The sequence below is a fragment of the Rhinolophus hipposideros genome (genome assembly GCF_964194185.1).
Source record: "Rhinolophus hipposideros genome assembly, chromosome: 3".
NCBI classification, from domain to species: Eukaryota; Metazoa; Chordata; class Mammalia; order Chiroptera; family Rhinolophidae; genus Rhinolophus; species Rhinolophus hipposideros.
Window position 1 is genome coordinate 84,959,573 of NC_138049.1, and position 21,862 is coordinate 84,981,434.

Below are 21,862 nucleotides of genomic sequence, written 5' to 3' on the forward strand. Positions count from 1 at the left end.
GGTGTGTATGTTTCATGATATTGACCTTTTTGAAGCGTGCATCACAATTTGTAGAATGCCTCACAATCTGAATTTGCCTAATTGTTTCCTCATGTGCTTTTTGTTTTTTAAATGTTTTAATTTTTTTGTAAATTGTCAGACATATGCGTAACAGAAATGTGCATAAATCCTAAGTATGAGGGCTTGTGCCAGTTAACTTTCCAGCCTCTGGGATCCTAAAAGTCTGGCTATGTTACAAATCCTTATCTCTGCACTTGTTTCTCTTGCATTTAGAGAATGCCTAGTGCAGAGACAATTTCCTGGCACTTTCCTACAGACATGGGTGCTAAGGCTGGTTGACTTCCAATTTAGGCAGTTCCATTGTACTTACCTCATATCTCCCACCGGGGTTTCAATTAAAGAAGTTATTGTTTAGTTCCCCTTCTAAAAACGTTGCATTATGTAATTATCCTGGTTTAGGAGATTTGGGTTGTTTTTATACTATGTGAATGAATTGGCTATTAGGAAAGTCATTTTAAAGCTTTTGGTGATCTAATTCAATTGTTAAAACCACTGCTTTAATAACTAGGTTGTAATAGGACACAATGTAGGGTTTTTTGGTTTCTCACGAACGAACAAGTATTTTGTGTTTTTTTTTTTTTTTTTTTTTTTTTTGGTTGTAGAGATCCAACATTAATTAGTCCAGAGGTGGCTCACTGGTCTTTTATTTTTTAAAAAGACAAAATGTTAAAAATGTGACCTAGGCTTACTTTGTCTTTACTATCTTAATTAACCTTTCTCCTCTTTCCTTGTTCGTACTCTACAGCTCTTTCCCAATTCTCTTGTTCTCAACACTCATGCCACATGGTGATGACAGATGATGGTGTAAATTGGGGTCTTAACCTGGGGTCAGTGGGTCAATGAACCTCTTAAAACAGTATGCAAAATTTGTGTGTATTTGCTTATGTGCTTTATTTTGGAGAGAGGTTTCCACAGATTTCATCAAATTTTCAGGGGTGTCTGTGGGCCCCAAGTGGTGAAAAGCACTGGCTTAAATAGTTACTTCTTATTGGGGCTTTGATATGTTCTCTAACCCTTGACATAGTTGACGTAGTATCTTTTTCTTTTTAGTAATCTTTTTTGTATATTTGTTTTAGATTAAAAAATTACAAGGAACAAAATAAAATCCATTTATAATATTAGTCATCACCCAGAGATAACCATTGTTTGCATTTTGCTACATTATTATCTATCTACCTGTTAGGCTACCAGTCATTTCTGTTTGTCCACTTACACACACACATACATGCACAGATATTTTTCAGGAATCATTCTATATGAATTATTTCCACTTTGCTAAATGTAGATCAGTAACATTTTGTTTAATTGCTATACAGGAGTCCATTGTATAATATATTGTAATTTATTTAACCAATCTCTTATTGATGGGCACAGATATTTGTATTTTAACGGGAATCAAACCAAGAGTAGAAGAAGAGATAGGAACTTGGGGTTTTGCTGGTCACAGAGCCCTTTTCCTTTTTTTACCCTTCCAAGCCCCACATCAAAGGTTAGGCTCTGGACTTCGGGTCAGAGAACATTTTCCAAAAGAAAAGAGAACTGTACTCTTATACTCTAACCTCCAAGTTAGTGACGTGAATTGGCCAGTCGTTTCTAATTAATAAAGAGTATAATAGTTTTAGTGGATCAATTAATTTCAAAGCAGCTTTATTTAAATCCATTTTCAATTTTTAAAGTTCCAATGGGCCTAATTTTATATAGTTTACCTTATATTTTAAAAGGTATTTATGAAAATTATTGTGGAAATAAATCTAATACTTTAATTGTTAAATCGGTTGAATCATGTAGCCTGCGAGAGACTTTACCATATATAAAATACTTATAATTTCTCTCAGTCTCTGTGTGTGTCTGTATTTTTCTGTGATATATTGTTGAAAGAGGTGTTGCTGATTATCTTTTCTTTCTTTTTTCTTTCATCTGTTTACCAATGACACTACCAAATTAGAAGCTGCACCAGTGAACACCCTTGGGTCCAGGGGTGGTAACTGTTCCCATCTGGCTACGTGTGATTAATGGTGTTTATGTCATGGCATAAATAACATTTTGCTGTTCAATCAGCTGAGACTCTGGCCATTAAAAATTTTACTCTACAAAAATCAATAACCAGTGGTTTTTGGAAAGGAGCAGTTCTTTAACAGTTATTTCCTAAATGTGTTTGTAAAGATAAACAATCAAATTACTATACTCATTGAAAATAGTACAGGCAACAATAAGAAATATAATCTCACAGATAAAGGATGACCTTAAGTAAGGACAGGTAGGAAGCCATTTTAAGGAAGACAGAAGGCAACCAAAGAAACCCAATACCCTTTTGAAAGTCTTTAAGAATGTCACCCTTTTTCACGGATCCAGCCAGCAACACAACCACAGAGAACTCGAGATGAATTTCCAGAAAAGCATGGGAAATAAATTAGGTTTATGATAGCATTCCATGACTGACTCAATGCCACTTACAACTCTCTGTGGACTCTAGCTACAATAAGGAAAATCAATTTTATTTATTTATATGCCTCAAGTGTGCCTACGACATATTGCCACGAGGAAAACATACAAAAAGTAAATAAATAAATAAATTAGCCAAGGTGTGAAATTTTCATGCACCATAAAATGGAAGGCTGCTTTTCCAGGAAAGAATACAGCTTCAGATAAATCTTGGATGCTTTGCTTTGCTGGAAATATTATGTGTACTTTGAAAATGATGGTGTTGACGACTTGTAGCCACATGCCCGAATAGACCAAGGTAAGGTCAATAGTCCTGATTCACTTATGATTTATTTCATATGCCTTGGGTGAATGCTTAGGGATGTTGCTCACACAGCCCCCACTTTTTTTTTCTTTTTTCTTTTTTTTTTTTGCTGTAGTTACCACTGCTTTTGTGAGCAGCTCAGTGTTTTTGCTCAAATTGGAGCATGCCTCACTGATTTCTGTCTGTAACTTGCGTCTTAGGAATCTGTGGCTGCAAGTTATATTTCAGGAATTCAAGTTATACCAGTTTTGCATCTCCACCATGAGTCTCTCAGCAAAGTGGAATTCTCAATGGAAAAGTGGAGATTTCCGTTTGATATTTATTTTATTTATAACCTTGTTCATAGCACAGGTAGTCAGCGTCCTTGTTACTATTGTAAGCTGGTGGCTCTCTAAATAATCACAAACTTAAACCAGTAAAGAAGGAAGGAATAACACCGTGTGCCTGTTCTCTGAATGAAAGATGGAACCCTTTTATGCAAGGTATGACCCTGAAGATTTGCTCCTGCTAGATGAAGAGATGGCTAACCTTCAGGCAAAGTGCTTTGGTAAAAGCATCCTGTTTCCCATTTCACTGTGTAATGACCAGGAGCTGAGAAGAGCTCTGTTTCCTGTCACTGCACTGCATCATTCTCATTTGCATTATTGGCAGCTGTTACTTTGCTAGAAGTTTAAATTATCTCAAGAACTCTAAACTGAGTTCAGATGTTTGTTTATTGGAGCTGCCTTAGCCTTTTGAAAACAGTCTTTTGTGTTCTCCCAGTCTTAAGAAAAGGCTCTTCTCAGAATCAGCCCTTCCTCCCTCCTTGCTCTTTTCTGGGAACCTGCTTCACTCTCATAAAGAAAATTAAAGAAAGAGGACACGGGGCTCAAGACTGGTCAGAAAAGAGACTCTGGTGGTGAGGCGACTTGAAACGGAAAGGAATAGGGACTCAACATCCTGCATTTGTGCTTTGTTTTTGAAACTTAGAGGTAGTTGCATTAATGAATTAACCAGCAGTTAGTAATGGAAAATGTTTCTCCTGTCCTGGTGGGGGAGCCAAATACTATAGATTTGTAACAGGGAGGCTGTTGATTTCTGGCTTCATTGTTGGGCCAGTCATTTGTGAGCTGGTGGCCGGACCGCAGGCCACACACTTCTGTGCAAATCTTCCATGTATTGGAACTGCCCGGGTATTGTTGCTACAGTCCGAGACACAGCCAAAAAAAGATGGTGAGCCCTGGGTTTCATTTCTTGTTTGTGTATCCTCTCAGCGCTGAGAAAGATGCAGGATGTCCGACTGAGTTTGGGGGCAGGGAGGGAGACTGTTGAAATCGATGAGCATATGTGAGTATTTTGCTGTTAATGCTTTTTTCTGTGTCATCCTCTGTAGAGTTCTGGGAACGCGTCCTATCGCTGCTCTATGTCTTCCTCTGCGGATTTTTCCGATGAGGATGAGTTCAGCCAAAAATCTGGCTCAGCATCTCCGGCTCCTGGAGACACCTTACCCTGGAATTTGCCTAAACATGAGAGATCAAAAAGAAAGATTCACGGGGGCTCGGTGCTGGACCCTGCTGAGAGGGCAGTGCTTAGGATAGCAGGTAAGAGCATCGGGGAGGGGATGGAGCCCAGCCGACAGTTGCGGAAATTCACCCATCTGCTCTCCTGGGACTGCGGGGCGGGAAGGGGGCATATCTGGGAGCTGATGCACCGGGCACAGATTTGTGGTCAAGGTTGGGGAGGACGATGACCATGTTTACAGTATGCCCCCGTTTATCGATAGAGCGATTTGCCTGCCTGCTGGTGACTAAGCTGTTTGGTCCTGTCTTCTGTTTGGATAAATCGATCCCTTTGATATGCAGGGAGATATTTATAGACCTCTGTATTAAACTTTCCTATTTACATGCAGTAGCCACCGTTACAATTTGAAAGTACAGTATTAACTCCAGTGATTCCTAGTGCATTTGCCGGAAGCTGTGAGAGCCTTCATTTCCATCTTTGTCCAGGAGCTCTGAGCTACGCAGATTTAACTGGGGTAGATTCCTGGTTTTTGGTACCCGGGATTGCAGAGGGTATTCTAGCAATGAGGATGCCATTTCTGTTTTTTTTTTTTTTTTTTTAAGTGTAGCATCTCTCTCAGCGTCAAATACCTATAGCAGCTTTCTATCCCTAGTGCTTTTGAGGGTTTAGCCATGATACATTCCTGATTAATTAATATATGGGAGGTGCCAATGTTTCTGTTCTGTGTTACCCGGTGGTGTTCCCTTGCATTGGCTGTAACAGTTGAACCAGAAGTGATGGCTTGTTTTACCCAACTGAAAGCTGAGAACACCTTGGAAATCAATCCTCCAACTCTGCAGTGCCTATGTGGTTTGTGTGTATGTTCTGTGCGTCAGAGTTGCTTCCTGGGATAGTTCTTCCTTCATTCCTTCAACCATTTTTTTTTCTCTCTTGGAAATGGTAACAGGGTAGGATGGAGTACGTCTTTGGGGCTCTCTTATAGAGGCCAAAGGTCAGGTGTTTTTCCAAGTTAGCTTCTGCAGCCAGTGGGTCCCGCCTCCTTTCTTCCCTCCTCCCCCACTCTCAACTCTGGGACCCCTGCCACTCAGTTTCTTTTGCCTCCAGCTATAATTCAAAGTTGGTACTTTTATCTTCCTCTGGGGAGACTAAAGGGGAGTAGCCAGGATCTCAGCCACCCTGGCAGCTGAGAGTCCCCCTAGAGTCCCCCTTATGGGATTTTCTGATTACGGGAAAAACAAACAGCGCTCGGCCAGCCATTCTCTGGTCTGGGTTTCTGGGGCAACAGCCTTGAGCTTCTTCTGGCTTCCGTTGTGAGACGCTGGCTGGCTTCACCCAGGCCTTTTGAAGAGGCAGGGTGGAGTGGGTAAAGAGGAAGAGGAGGGAGGATGGAGGATAGAGAGACTGTTTGGGAGCCAAGTGAGTGAGCAGGGGTGGCTTGGGAGAGCTGGGGGCAGACCTGTCTCTCACTGCACTCCAGGAGCACCAGAAAGTGTTTAGTCACTGAAGCCTGACTCCTTACCCTGTTGAGACACCTCCTACCCTTGCGGTCCCCACCCCAGCAGGTCTGAGGCACTGGGAGGGAGGAGACTGTGCTGGTTTCAGATATTTGGTTCAGCAGAAAGGGAAGATTGGTGAAAGGAAGGTATGTGAGGGAAGTTGATGGGGCTTTGTGGAAAGCCTGGGGCATCAGAATAGGATGCCTGTATTCTGTGCATTTTTATAGAAGGTAGAAGGTGCTTCTAGCTTGAGAATTTTGAGAGTGGTGGCAGAGGTAGATATCTTGTTTTTGGTAGTGAAGGAAGGGGTTATGAGAGAAGGACAGGGCAGATGTTTGTCAGGGGGAATAAGATGATATAAACTGAGAAAGACGATGAGGCAGAAAGTCATGAGAAGTTGGTGGAAGTAACCCACCCTAAGTGTACACTCAAGGTGGGGAAGAACTGGCAGAACTGGAGTGCTTACAGGATGCAGTGGACAAGCAGATGCCGATATTGCTAGTGGGCTGCAGACACCATGAAGTTGGGCCCATGTCGTATTTTTTGTAAAATGTTCCTTAAATGATTTGTGGGGGTAGCTACCAAGTTAGTGGCAGTTAATGCACTCGAGACCTAAAATATACATACTTTTGAAATTATAATATTAATCAAAAACAGAACAAAGCAGCATTAAACAGCAAACAGAATAAGCAGCCTAGTATGAAAGTGTATTGTTAGTGTTTAAAATAAATGGTAAATTGGCTGTTTGCTACACAAATGATAATCAATCAGTAATCATAAGTGGAGCATAGACTTGGAGGCCAATTCACAAGTATCTGTTTAATCATAATGTGGCTAAAATATGAAATTGAGATATATCATGTGTTAAATTTGCCACTGATCACCCACTGTGAGGACAGGGGAACAAGAAATCTGATAGAATTTGGTGCTGTGTATTGTTTGAAAACATACTATTGAGATTTTTAACTTCTAATTTTATTAGACATTTTCACAGTCTGCCTGAAACTCACCCCATCTTGGAAATTCATTCTAGTAAGAGATGGGGTGAGGTTCCGAAATGGTATGACGATGTCCATAGTGTTCACTACTTAGTAATAAAAGAATTGAAAGTTCAATATCTTTATTTGTTATTAAGGTCATAAAAAATAGAATTGAATGTGAGAATGTCTAGAGCCAACAAGACCGCACAGTCTGTGGGATACCTTAATTCACTCACATTTAATAAATATTGAGCCCCTGGAATAAAATGAAGAAAAGCACACAGTTCTGCCTTTAAAGAAGTCATTGTTTAATATGATAAATAGATGTGTTGTCAGTTTCAACATGGTGCAAGACATTAGTTGCAATGGCCATAAGTACCTAATATTAAAAGAACCCAGAGGAGAGTTTAATTAATTTGGATGGAGAGGGGAGGCATGAGGGGTTCCTGAAAGGTTTCTGAGGGATAGTGTCACTTAAGGTGAGATTTAAAGAGCTTGATGGAATTAGGGTGTAAGGGAACACCATTTCAGAGGGCTGAAACTGTGAGAACAAAGGTAGGGAGATGTTTTTCAATGGAAACTTGAAGTAATATGTGTAGCTAAAGCATGGGATTTGGTAGGGAATAGCAGAAACTGTAAAAGTGCGTGTACAATACAGAAGAGATTATACTAGGCTGAAAGATTTCTAAACTGTGCAGTGACATAATCAGGTTTAAATTTCAGAAAGTCATATTGGTGATGGTGTCACATGTCTGACATTTTATATTTTTCAAAGTGCTTTTGCATTTATTATGGTTTCTTCATTTTAAAATCTCATACTAAAACATATTCTGTTCCTGTCTCTCAGAGGAGTCAGTGCGAGAATATGGTAAAAGAATGTAAGGAAAGGGGCTTTGTAATACCCGTCCTAATGCCCTTTACATAAGAACAATACAGATCTGCTGTTCTTAGCTACAGGATACTGTAAGTTGGGTTTTTCAGTCTTGAAGTGCCTGTAAAGATACATGGTTTGTTAGTGATAATGCTATATTAAAATATAGATTTTTGTCCCATGTGAATGCTATATTTTTGTCCCATGTGAATGCTATATTAAAATATAGATTTTTGTCCCATGTGAATTCTCTGAAGTTGGAACAGAAGGTTCTACGCAGAGTCAGACTCTGGACTTAGGAAAGCTTGGATTTTAATTCCCCCTCTATCACTAACCAATTGTGTTTTCATGGATAATTTACTGAACTTTTCTCAGATTCATTTTCTCTGTCAAAGGGCCTGGTTGAGGTTATTAAATAAAGGAGTGAATGGAAAACATTTTGTAAATTCCTTGCACACGTAAAATGCTCTATAAATAATAGTTTTACTGATGGCCAGATGTTCTCATAAGCACTTAACATTATTTCATTTAGGCTTCCCAACAACCTTGTGAAGTAGGTACTATTATTTTCTCCATTTTTCAATCTAGAAATCTTCTGAGACGGACTCCTCCCAGGGTCATCCAACTAGGAAGTGGTAGAGGTAGGATCTGAATTCAGGCAGTCTTGACTTCAGAGACCCCACCTCGTAACTGCTGTGCTTTTGCTGCTTACTTATGAAATACACTATTATTATTGTTATTATTATTATTATTATTATTAATGACAATTGTTAGTAAAGTTACATAAATTTTCAGGTATACAATTCTGTATTACATCCTCTATAAATCACATTGTGTGTTCACCACCCAGAGTCAGGTCTCCTTCTATCAGCATATATTTGATCCCCTTTATCTACCACCCCCGCCCTTACCTTCTGGTAACCACTAAACTATTGTCTGTGAAACACTATTATTATCAGCAGATTGACCCTATATTATCATTACAAGAATGCATGGGACAAAGGTTACTTTTACAGACAACCCCCAGTGCTGCTTTTGTTCATTTTGACTGGCTCCTTAAATGGACAGTTAAAATCACTTAGGTGTATACTGATTATATTAATAAAACTGGGTACTACTGGGTGTCAGTCTCTGATAAAGACTCAGACTGTGCCCTCAATGACCTTAGTTATTGTGAGGGAGAAAAGACACTTTTGAGAATCTGTGCCTGTACATGTATGATCTGTAGATGGACTGACTCTTAGGAATCTAATTCCTAACACTTTCATTTCAAGAAGGTGTCCCATATGGTATGTGTTTGTTACTTCATAAACAGTGGGACATGGAATCAAAATTAGGTTATAAGACTGGTCATAATAAAAACAGAGAGATGTAGTTTTGCTTTGTTTGGAATAGGCTGATTGCTGAGAAGTAAAGCTTTCCAATTCAAAGTTAAGTATTTTTTAAGAGTATACAGTTTTTTCACGTATACTCATCCCCATCTAAGAGTTAATGGAAGGAAAATGGTCCAGATTCACAACACTGAAAAAGAAAGCAAAAACAAAATCAAGGACAAAAGGTAAGTATACTTGAAAGGAGGAAATAGGGAGGAAAGAAGTGGGCAAGAGGTGAAGTTGTCTTAAGTCAGATAGTCAACAGTGGGCTGGTTTTTCTAATAATAATAGAAAACTAACACTTATAAAGCTATTTAATATTGCAACTTTATGAGGTAGGCACTGTTATTCCCATTTTACTGATGCAGAGAGGCTCAGAGAGAGAGGTTAGCTTGCCTGTATCACACAGGAAGGAGCCAGGAATTCATTCAAGGCAGCTTGACTTCAGTCAGGACTTTTGAACACATCCAATTACATGCCTGGGTACCATCTAGTTCTATCAGTGGACCTCTAAACTCACCCACTTTAGTATATAATAGGACAAAGTTAAGAGGAATGTTCCCATTTTTACTCAGGTTCATAGGATACCGGTATTGTGGGGAATGAATAATGGGTAGAGAGAAGGGAGGTGACAAAGTAAGCTGGAGAGTTGAGAATGGGCTGGGCCTGTGCCTATCGCAGCAGCAGATTCTCAGGCCGGCTCTGGGGGGCGGAAGGGAGGGACCGCGGGCCGGTCTCCTGGCCACCGCGGGGTGGCGGGGCGCGCAGGCGCACAGGCTCCCAGGCTGTCAGGCCCTGATGCGCCGGGCCACCTGCAGAGGCCGCCCGCCCTGCCCCTGAGATGTGCCCTGGTCGCGGACCCCTGTACCCTTCCCGCTCCGCACGCACTGCCACAGCGTTACCAGTGTCCTTCTGTGCCATAAGCTGGGTTAAAAAGTATTTCCCATTCTGCTCCCCACCGCTCCCTCACCCGGGAGAGACGCCGGCCCCTCAGCAGGGGGCTGCGCACGTCTGTGGCCGCGATCTGCTGCTTTGTTTCCCAGGCACCTGTTGTGGGTCCCAAATAGAAACCTTGTCCTTGGCGATCCAGGGCCAGCCGGTCATGTCCGGGGGTGGGCGTGCTTGGCAGTGCGGTCAAGCCGGGTGGGCGGACGGGGGAGAGGGCCTGGGGCAGCAGGGCTCTGCCGAGAAGGGAGGGGCCCAGCGGCGCCGGGGTCGGAGCCCAGCCAGCCGGGGTCGGAGCGGAGCCAGCTGGGGCGCTGACCGCCGTGCTCGCCCCCTCCCTTCCGCCCTCCTCCCTCCTCCCTCCCTCTCTCCCGGGGCGCGGGCGAGTGTCTGCGGTGCGGCGGCCAGGAAATGCCGCAGATGCGCCGCGCAGCATCCCGGGCGGAGGCAGCGCGCCCATCCTCCCGCACGGCCGCCGCGGTCTCGGTGCGGCCCGGAGCAGGCGCCTAGTGCAGGGCCAGGGTGGCAGCTGCATTGGCCCCAGAGGGTCCGGGTGCCAGCTGCCCCTCGCCCATCCCCGCCGTGCCCCTGGCTCCGCTGCTTGGGGTGGCGCTGCTGGTCGCCGCCCCCAGGATCGCCGAGATTTGCTGCTCCTGAAACCCGAGAGGGACTCTGGCTCCCCGGGAGCCTTGGCGGCCCGGCACCCGCGGCCAGCCAGGGGGCCTGGGCGTTTCCTTTGCCTGCTCCAGCGCCCACCGCCCCCTGGCGCCCCCAACTCTGCATCTCCGGCTTCAGAGCTCTTCCCCAGCCTGCTGCTCCTTCCGCTTTCCCAGTTCTAGAGGCTGCGTCTTGCTGACTACGATACTGTCCCGGGTTCCGAGGGGGAGAGGGGAATTGGCCAGTCATCGCTTAGATAAACTTCGGCATGGCGGGGTACCTCTCCCCAGCCGCTTACCTGTACATGGAGGAGCAGGAGTACCTCCAGGCCTACGAGGATGTCCTGGAGAGGTACAAAGGTATGTGGTTCCCCCGCTCTCGCTCTGGTTGCGGGGCTTGGCAGGGACCAGTGGGATAACTGTTACCTTTGCTTAATCAGAGCCACCACTGCTTGGGCACAAGAAAACAGGTGTCTGGACCAGTTTTGGGCATGGACCAGGTCTTTTAGGGGACCAGTACCCCCAACGCTGGGCGGGTGGTGGTGTAGGCGGCGGTCTGGAGACGCCCTTGGATGGATGGTAGAGTGGGGGGCAGGGATTTGGTTTCCAAGAAGCACATTGTGTTTTCTCTCCCTTGTAAAAGCTCTTAAGCACTACGCATAATCATAATTCTTCCTGGGAGGGTGGATACTGATTAATTCTCCATGGGATTCCTAAGGCATTGCTGCTGTCAATTGGCATGAGGTATAGGTTAACTCTATAGAAAAGGTTCTTGGGTTCTTAAATTAATGGGTGGTTTCACCACTGAGAGCATTACCAAATCATTTTTCTTAAAATGATCTTATTTGGAAAAAGTTTATGGATACATATATATGTACATATATTGTGTATGTGTATATATGTATATATTCTTATGTATCAAAGATTATTTGATGGTGTGATGGATGTAAGACTTTAGTCAGTGAATCTGTTGTAAATTTAAATGTAAAGGAGTATATTATGAGATGTTTTTCTGTCTATCCTTTGTGCTGTGGAAAATCTATGCCAAACTAATAAATATTGATATTTTAGTATAATGTTTAATTTATGGTTAAATATGGTATTTGACAAGCTGCACCTTCTCATCTTAAAGGGTCTTCTTGTCTCTGGACATTATTTTTCAGTGTGTAGAGATGATCTCCTTACTGTGGCTTCTAAAACACTCCACACCCAAGGGTAGCTCACAGTGCCTTAATATATTAATAGTGAAGAGGGGCCTATTTTATAGGTTGCATTAAAATGGTTTTGCATCTCACATGTTTGCTGTGGGTTTAAGAAACTCAGTTTCTGTAAACTAAATGAGGATTATATGGTTAAAAATGCATGTAGTTTTCTATTATTAGAAAGAAATGTAAAATCCTAAATTGAATAATTAAATTCCAAATCTCCAAAAAGCTCAGAATTCACTCACAAATATGTTTTATCTCTTTCTAGAACTTATTTTATTACTGACACTCTAACTCCGTGTAGAATTTTGTAAACAGCACAATCAGAAGTCCTTTGTACCAAGACCTTTTTGTTTATAATACTGCCACTGAGCAAATGCAGTGATATTTGAGGTGAAAGCACATTTGTAGCGTGTGTATGTTTGTGTTTGTAATACACTCATGTTTACATCTATCGCTCCATTTTAAAATAAGGTTCTTAGTCAATTGTCTCCAGAACTTTACAAATGAGAAATATCAATCAAGACTTCTAAACATTTTTGAAGCCATATACCTATGCTCTTTATATTAAAAATTAAAAAGTCTGAAAGTTCTAAAGTATATACATTTTATACTTTAAAAAAATTATAGTGGTATGAATTTATATCTCATAAAATTTTACTTCAGTGACAGATGGCTGATTTCAGGTGACTTTGCAAACAGAAATAACTAAAGTGCTGATTTGACTGGTCTTGAGGAGGCAGACATTATTTAATAGCTTTTCTTTATTTGTTTTTAGAAATAAAAGGAAATTAAAGATGTGCAGGCTATTGGAGGTCTCACTACATTTCATTTTAATTATAACCTAATGGCCAGTATTGTACTTATAGTCCAAAATTTTGCTGAAAAAGTGATGGTTCTTTCCTTCATTTTCTTTGTGGTTTTAAAATGCTTAGGTCATCAACTTATACTTGGCTTTATAGATGTTCTATGTTCCATTTAGTCTTGGAAAGGAAAGTAAGAGTATTGGCCAGTGTATCACATGAAAAGCCGGAGACCTGGAAAACTCATTGTTTCCTGATGTGTTTTGAAGTCAGTTATGATTTCCCATCAGTATCCATCCAGTACGATGACTTCACTACAGTGCTTATTATCCTGATGACTTGCTATGGGGCTGATCTAATCAGAAAAGAATTGTAGGCTTTGAATAGGGAGTGTCAGTTCACTAAACTTTCAAAGTACAGTTGCTCATTTTCTGAAATTATGCGTTGTTCAAAACATTATACATTCCCATTTGAACTTAAGAGAGGTTATTTTGATTTTTTTATTTCTGACAGAGTTTCTTGGTTACAGAATGAGTTTGCATTCAGCTACAATATTATCAGGTTGCCAAGTTATCATATGCCCCAGCTGTTGAATAGTGTAAGTGGTAGAGTCAGCTGGAACAAATTCAAAATCTGTCTGTTGTCAGAAGTGTAGAATTAAAATAATCTATAATGTTAGCATTTAGGATTATTAGGTTCAGAGGTTGGGAGTTTTGTTAGACTTAGTCCTCAGATGGCCTTGGAAAGACTTCAAATATAAGAATAGTGGCGAGTGAGACTTAATTATTTATGGTGTGGTCTATTCTTGTGTCTTGCTTTGGTCCTTTACTTCTGAGTGAAAATAGGCAACTGTTTGCTGAATTAGAATAACACAGAAAGAGCTATTTGCTACAGAGAAGGGTACACTGTACTGATTCATATTCTAGTCTTTTTACTTATAAAATCTATTCATAAGTAGAATATTCAGGGCATCTGATTTAAAAAAAATCATATTCAGCTGATACCATAGTGAGGGCGAATAAAGGTATTTATTTATGAATAAAATGTGTTTCTTTATTATTGTTTGTATTACAAATACTCATGTTTAGTGGCTTTCTTTTATATCTATAGTAAATTACCCAGTGTATTTTTCATGGAATAGAAAACGTTGTAGATTAGCATGAAAGATACAGAATGGTCCCTCTTGTTTTTCTTGTCAGTATAAATAAACTAAGCTATATACTGTTATTATAATTAACTACTTTATATTATTATGTTATTAAAATTAATTAGATGTTACTTTATGAAATTTTGCTGTTGAGATGTTACTTTATGAAGTTTTGCTGTTTGAGTCTGTTATTAGAAGATTTTATATTCTCAACACATTATTACTTTTAAAAATATGTTAAGTGTGAAAATGAGATCATTAATGTAAACCCAATAGATTTTATTCTATATTTTTAGACTTAATTTAAAAAGACATTAAATTATTTTGGTCCAACAAAATGGATATTTTTCCATTGACCTGGAAGTTAGTTGTCCCCAGACAACTGTAAAATGTCTTTCATTATTATTCTCTATGAAAGTTGAATGGCAGATTTGTCGCTTGTCTCTAATATCACTGAAAAAACCCTCTTTGATTATTTTGAAAAAAGTCAAACTTTTCTGGTTTTCATGAAATCTTTGAGTAATTCCTTTAGTCCCTTCTCTCAGTAGGGCTATAGAATTCTGCCATGTGCATGGTGACAAAAGTAACTGAGAACTACTCCAACTGTAGTTTCATTTTCAGTTCAGTTTTATGGCCTACCAAATTTGTGATTGGTAAAAATCCTGACCTTTTACTGCGTAAACCAACTCTGGTGCCAGTTGAATTGAAAGTTGGAGTACTGTAGTCTCCCCTTATCGACTGATCCCCACGTGTTTAATCCCAAGATCCCCAGTGGATACCCAAAACCATGGCTAGCACTGAACTCTGTGCTAGCACTGAACCATATACTATGGTTTTTTCCTATACATATGTGTATGTTAATACGTACTTTTTTTTTTTTTTTTTTTTTAAGAAACTATTGGCTTTTTTATTTTTTATTTATTTTTTTTGTTGAGAGCCCACTGGCCCATGTGGGAATCGAACCCGCAGCCTTCGGAGTTAGGAGCACGGAGCTCTAACCGCCTGCGCCACCGGGCCGGCCCTAATACGTACTTTTTACAGCTTCTTTTTAGCATATCAGAATTGTCAGCATCATCACTCTTATGCTTCGGGGTTACTATTAAGTAAAATAAGGGTTACTTGAACATAAGCACTGCGATACTTTGACAGTTGATCTGATTACCAAGAAGGCTACTAAGTGACTAACAGGTGGGTAGCATATACAGTGCGGATATGATGGAAAAATGAGGATTCACATTCCGGGCAGGACAGAGCCTGATGGGAGAGATTTCATCATACTATTTGGAATGACATGCAATTTAAAACTTAAGAATTGTTTATTTCTGGAATTTTCCATGTAATATTTTCGGACAGAGATGGACTGCGGGTAACTGAAACTGCGGAAAGTGAAATCATGGATAAATGGGGGACAACTGTATAAAGGTTTCCAGGAATAGCCCCCCCCCCCCCATATAGTGTAGTCTTTGATGACCTGGCTCAGTGGTTTTCAGTTAGTTTCCAGGATTCTACAAAAACTTGATTTCAAATTTTGTTCCTCATGCTCTGCTCATGGCTTAATAGATAGTTGTGTAATAAGTGAACTTTCACTGTGTTGCATCGTGACGGTGCTATTTTGTAGCTAGTTAAAACAGAATAAGTCTGGGTTTTTAGTTTTCTTTAAAAAATTAAACAGGCTTAATTTGGTAATGAGGATTAGTTAAGATTGTGTTTGGTTGTAACAGATGATAGTGCTTAACCAAATAGATGTTTCCTTTTTCTAAGGTAATGAAAGGCCCAAGGTAGACAGGACAGGGCTGTGGGGTGTTTCTATCTGCCAATAGGACCCAAACTCCTATATTTCTGTGTAGCCGCTTGTAGTGTACCATGTGATGGTTCCATCATCACAAGATGGCTGCTCCTCTTCCAGATGGGAAGAAGTGGAAGTGCGAGGGCAAAGGACAAAAGATGCAACCTAGTTGATTCGGCCTCTTTTTAAGGAGCTTTTGTAGAAGCCCATTTAGGAACTTGCACTTGTATCTCATTGGCCAGAACTGTCCCAGGGGCCACCGCTCTCTGCAAGGTGGATTAGGAAAATACAGATTTTTCAGCTGGCCCCACTTAAAGCCCCCAAATTGAAGTTCTGTTTGTAAAGAATAAGGGAAGAATGGATATTGGGTTTGCAACCTGCAGTATCTGGCATGCAGAGGGTGAGTGTCTGTCTTGAAATTGTAAAGTTTGGGCACATCAACATCCATAACACAATGCATTTGACTTCGCTAAAGTTTGAGAGACTGAAAGGTTTACCAAAATCTCTGAGGAGTTTCAAAATGACACACTTGAATGTTGTGTAATGTTACTACATGGATTTGAGAAGTAATTTCTACACCAAATAACTAGGATTTAAATTGGCCAAAGAACTTGTTCATTGCTTCACTCTGTAAGAAACGTATCAGTTCAGGGATGAAACCAGTTGTTAGATACTGTTAGTGAATCACCCAAGACTGAGTTTGGGCTTTATTCTATAGGCAGGGAGAAGAACCTTGATGCTCTTCATCAGGATGTTACCAGTGAAATAGGTTTTAGAGAGATAACTCTAGTAACTGTAGCAGATTGAGTGGAAGGAAAGACTACTCAGAAGCAGGGATACGGGTCTGTAAAATCCTGGTGTTTGGGATAGAAGCTTGGATTCAAAATAAATTTCAGAAATTGACAGCTTGTCTGACTGGTTGGTTCTGTCATTGGGGACAGCAGGAGTTCAACTTTTGTTGTTGAAGTTACATTTGAAGAAACCTGGAGTTTTTCTTTTTTCTAATTCATAAAATAATTATTTTTTTATTTGTAAAAAAAGGTTCACTAGAAAAATATATTTTTGAAACAAAATTTTAGTATTAATCATTATTTGACCTTCTTTGGTGAAATAGAGTGAAATGAAGTTAATACTATTTTGTTTGACCTTGGAAATACAGCAAATAATGTGATCTATAGAAAACTAGAATGTTCTGTTGAATGTGGAGCTTCATAAGTAATACCTTATCAATCCTCTTGCTGGGGACCCTCTTTGTATGATTTGTATTATATTCCAGTAGTGAATCTGTTTTCTATAAGCAAATAAAGTTATTGGTTTCAGATCCTTTTTAGAAGTAACTACCTATAAATGATTGAAAAACAAATCTTGCAATATATTTCAACAATTTTTTTTTCATTTTTTGTTTTTTTTCTACATAAGCTTCAGCAGATTTGTAGTCAGTTTCGTTTGGTATATAAGAAGTTCATGGCTATATGATCATTTAATGTAAGTTCTAAATGATCCTTGAATTTATCTGTTAATCCCTTAATTTTTATCTTAAAATGGTAAAAATAATAGCTACTGTTCGTATGCCTGCCAACTTATATGCCAGGCACAGTGCTGAGTATTATAAATGAATTATATATATATAATTTGCAACTCTCATAGCTCCTTATCTTGACTATGGCTGCTGCCATTTTACCAGTATGGAAATTGAGGCTTAGAGAAGTTAATTTTCCTGAAATCATACAACTATAAGTGGTAGTAATAGCATTTGAACATCAAGTGCTATTTGAACATGAACATTTAACATAAACTATATATGTATATTTTGAATTTCATTACATTGACTAGAAAATGTTGCAGAAATAGTTTTTATGAGAATTTTTTCTTATGATTATGATTTTGATTAATACTAGAACTTTCTGAGATGTGTTAAATGGATGCATGAAATCAAAATTAATAGTTTAAAAATTCGTAGAGATTTATATCAATTCAAATATTAAATAGATTTGGGAGCTTAAACTGGTATATTTTAACTGGATTGTAATTTCTAATTAACTATCCATGAAAGGAAAATAAAATTTTAATATAAGCATTTCCAGTGTGTATTTAGGTTGACAAGATTTTGAAAAGAATTAAGTTTTGTAAATGTCACCAGTGAATGTGGCTGCTTTGATACATGCCTGAAATGTTTCCTGGAAGGAATCGCAAAGGGAGTTGACAAAGTCTTGATTTTTCTCTAGTGGGTGAAAATATTTCCCATTGAATCTGGGTATTAAAGACATTATACAAAGATACAATTGTTTCAGTGAATTAAAAAATGACCCTATGTTCAGTGTTAAAGTTCTCCATGCTGGCCATGCCAGTGTGACAATTTGTAGTCATGATTTTCGGCATGAAGTAGTACTGCTTGTGGCACATTTTATCCTACCTCTTTTAAGCCAGTGAGTGAGACGCAGCAGATCTGCCTACTGTCTACCTCACTGGGTTAATAAAGGTAGAATAAAAGAGGAGCATATGAAGTATTTTGAGCAGAAGAGATGACATAGACAGTTAACGAATGAGGCAGACCTAAGAACTCAAGTACTCTGGCTCCTCCTAGGTTAGGAGCCTTAAAAAAAAAAAATCAATACACTATTTTTTTAGAGAAGTTTTAGGTTTACAGAAAAATTGGACAGAGTTCCTCTAAACTCCCTTTCTTCTCACCCCGCCCCCCCGCAGTTTCCCCTTTTGAAATCTTGTATTGGAGTGGTACATTTGTTATGATTGATGAACGAATATTAATAGGCTATTATTAATTAAGATCCATAGTTTACATTAGCGTTCACTGTGTTGTGCAGTTCTATGGGATTTCACAAAGGCATATCATCTGTTTACGATTACATTATCATACATAAAGTTTTGCTGCCCCCCAAATCCTCTGTGTTTTACCTATTCACTCTTTTCTTCCCGCCACCTCTGGCAACCACTGATCTTTCTATTGCCTCTCATAGGTTTTCCTTTTCCAGAATGTCATAGTTGGAATCATACAGTATGTATCCTTTTCAGACTGGTTCTTTTGAAACTAGAGGCCAAACGAGTCCAGGGCCTCGTGCTGCCTGCACTGCTCAGCCAATAGATTGACACAGGAGTTGAGTAGTAGAAGAAGTGTTTATTATCAGAGCACTGGTGGTCTGAGAAGGCAGCAGGTTAACACCTGCAAAAACTGCCTTGACATTCTCAGACCAGCCTGGATATTTAAGGGAAACTCTGGGCATTCCTCCAGAGGCTACGTGATGCTTCTGGGAGTCTGCATGGAGCCTTCCTTCTGGCGATGTGGCCCTCCAACATGGTCCTCAACCTAGGAGCAGTGATGACAGTAACTTGGAAAGAATGCTAGGCCATAAAGATTGTGATCAGTAAGCATGGGGGTATTAATTATAAGTTTCAGGGTGATTTTCTAAAACAGGGAACTGGGACAGGTGACATCTTGAGCTCAAGATGCAGAGGAATAATCTATTACTAAGCTTTAGGTCAAGAAAAGGTGATGCTGGGGATGTGGCAAAGCCTCTACTATGGGGGTTCCAACCTGGCCCTGCTTCACTTTCACTTAGTGTGCATTTAAGGTCTCTCCGTGTCTTTTCATGGCTTGATAGCTCATCTCTTTTTGTTGCTGAATGATATTTCATTGTCTAGAGGTACCACAGTTTGTTTATCTACTCAAGTATTGAAGGGGACATCTTGATGCTTTCAATTTTTGTCAACTCTGAATAAAGCTTCTATAGAGATTTGTGTGCAGGTTTTTATGTGGACATAAGTTTCCAACTCATTTGGATAAATACCTAGGAGTGTGACTCCTGGATCGTATGGTCAGATTGTATTTACCCTGTTATAAACTGCTGTCTCCCAGAGAGGCTGTACTGTTTTTCATTTCCACCAGCAGTGAATGAGAGTTCTTATTGTTCCACATTCTCACCAGCATTTGGTTTTGTCAGTATTTTGGATTTTAGCCATTCTGATAGATTATAGTGGTACTGAATTAATTTGCAATTTCTTAAAGACATATGATGTGGAGTATCTTTTCATATGCTTATTTGCAATCTGCATGTCTCCTTTGGTGAGCTGTTTGTTCAGATCTTTTGCCCTCTTCTAAATTGGGTTGTTTGAGGGTTAAATGGTTACGTAGTAGAACTTTATACTGTTATCTCCTTTCAACACTTTTAAACCATTGCATGTTATAGATACTATTTAAATAAGTAAGGCCCTCATTATTTCCTTTCAGATGGTCATCTTGTTGTGTTTCCCCGAAAATAAGGCCTAGCCAGACAATCAGCTCTAATGCATCTTTTGGAGCAAAAATTAATGTAAGACCTGGTCTTATTTTACTATAATATAAGACCGGGTCATATGATATGATATGATATGATATGATATGATATGATATGATATGATATAATATAACAATATAATACCGAGTCTTATTTTAATGTAAGACTGGGTAAATAATATAATATAATATAATATAATATAATATAATATAATGCAATGCTGGGTCTTACATTAATTTTTGCTCCAAAAGATGCATTAGAGCTGATTGTCTGGCTAGGTCTTATTTCGGGGAAACAGGGTATTTTGTTTTGGGCACTTACGTTGTGTATTGTACCTACTTCACAGACACCAGTTACATGGCATGTCTCAGAGTTCAGCAATCTGACAGTTTGCTTTAGTATATCTACATATGTTGCTGCAATCAGGTATCCAGTTGGTTGGCAGCTATGATTTGTAACACGAGTCTAAAATTAGTTGAACTGTTCTATTTTAAATATAGACTGAAATAGGTAGTCCATGTCCTGCAAAACATATGAAAGTTAAACTCTTAGGATATCGAATTACTTCTTTTAAAATGTAATCAGAAGTAGGATTAGGTAGAAAGTAGTTTGTTTCAATTTTTTAGAAAGGTTTTGTAACAGCGATATGATTGTAGCCTGAGTGTAATACTGTATATATATGTAAAATAACACAGAGTTTTACTCTTGCCCCTTGGAGTAAAGACATTGCTTTTATGTAAATGATCATGTTTGAGTTTTAAAAGTGTATGTGTTAAGAGGTAGAGCAAGATTACCTGAATTTTCTTTTAGAATATTTTTAGGAGAGCCACAGCCTGTAAATATTTACGAATGCTGGAACACCATTGACTGCCTTCGCTAAAAAAAAAAAAATGTGAATGATTAAAGGGGTAGTCGGTTGTTCATTTTGTCATTTTTGTGGTAACTTTATTTACATAACAGAAACTAGAGAATACTGAAAATACTTAGTAGACAAAAAGCTGAGTCATTGAAATTCAGAGTTTAATTTTGCATGTAGTGTGAATTTTATTATTTCCTTAAGAAAGTGCTTACAGTTATGGTTAAGGGCGTTTGTGGTGTTATTAAATGTGTTCTTTAAGCTATATCAGGAGCTGTAACTAGTTACTATAGATAATTTGTAGCATTTATACTTTTTTTCTTTGAAAAGTTTTGGAGGGTCTACAGGATTGAAGAATTCTAAGTTGCAGAAAGCAAAATGCAAGGATGCTTTACTTTTCTGGTGGAAAAACAGAGATGTACTTAACCTCCGTGCTTTTACATTTAGAAAATGACATAAAAATATAAATTTGTGCTTCAGTAGAATAAAAATGATAAACAGTATGAAATACTTTTATAATGAGCATGTCTTTGACACATTCCAGCAGCATTGTTCCTAACCTCACATTTCTTATATTTTTCATCAGAAATTATAATTGATCACATGCTTCAAGTGAACAAGTTACCATGTATTATCCCCCACCCACCCCCACCCCCAGCCTCCATCACATGTTGTACTATTTCCCTAGAAAAACAAGGAAGAGAGAAAGTACTTGGGGCCAGAAGAAATTCATCCTCGCCAAATTGAAATATGTAGTTTAATTCAAAACAGTTATTGATCCTATACTTTGTGCAAAGGAACTAGAGTCTAGGGGAGGGAGAGGGGACCCAGGGCTACAGGCCTGTAGCCTCCTGAGAGCACAGTTGGATGAGGAAGGTGGGCCATTTCCACTTACTGTAAGTGAGTGCTACAAAAGCGCAGTAATCTGAGCATCCAAGATTTCACAAGCAGGGTTGGCATTTGAAGGAAGGCAGAATTTCCATGAAAGGAGAAGGCTCTGTGTTGTGGGGGTAGATGGTGTGGGCAGAGGGCTTTTGTGACCGTACCATTTCATCTGGACCATCTGACCTTGTATTTCACTCTTTGCTTTGTAGGAAAAGTGTTATCGTAATGAGTTAATCCATGCTTCAGTGGAAACCAGACACATTT

The 21,862-nt window shown here is 39.4% G+C and overlaps 1 protein-coding gene across 13 annotated transcripts in view; it reads left to right on the forward strand.

Annotated features, from left to right (window-relative positions):
• The window catches only part of DST (dystonin), a 438,529-nt gene that overhangs the window by 97,852 nt on the left and 318,815 nt on the right, over positions 1-21,862 (forward strand). For 8 of the 13 annotated variants that reach the window (XM_081039430.1, XM_081039437.1, XM_081039438.1 and 5 more), the window contains exon 4: positions 4,179-4,386. In XM_081039430.1, coding sequence (XP_080895556.1) covers positions 4,179-4,386 — 208 coding nt within the window. Of the gene's footprint in view, positions 1-3,631; positions 4,019-4,178; positions 4,387-10,167; positions 10,988-21,862 lie in introns of those variants that run through there. The other 5 variants (XM_081039443.1, XM_081039431.1, XM_081039434.1 and 2 more) reach the window with 2 other exon arrangements.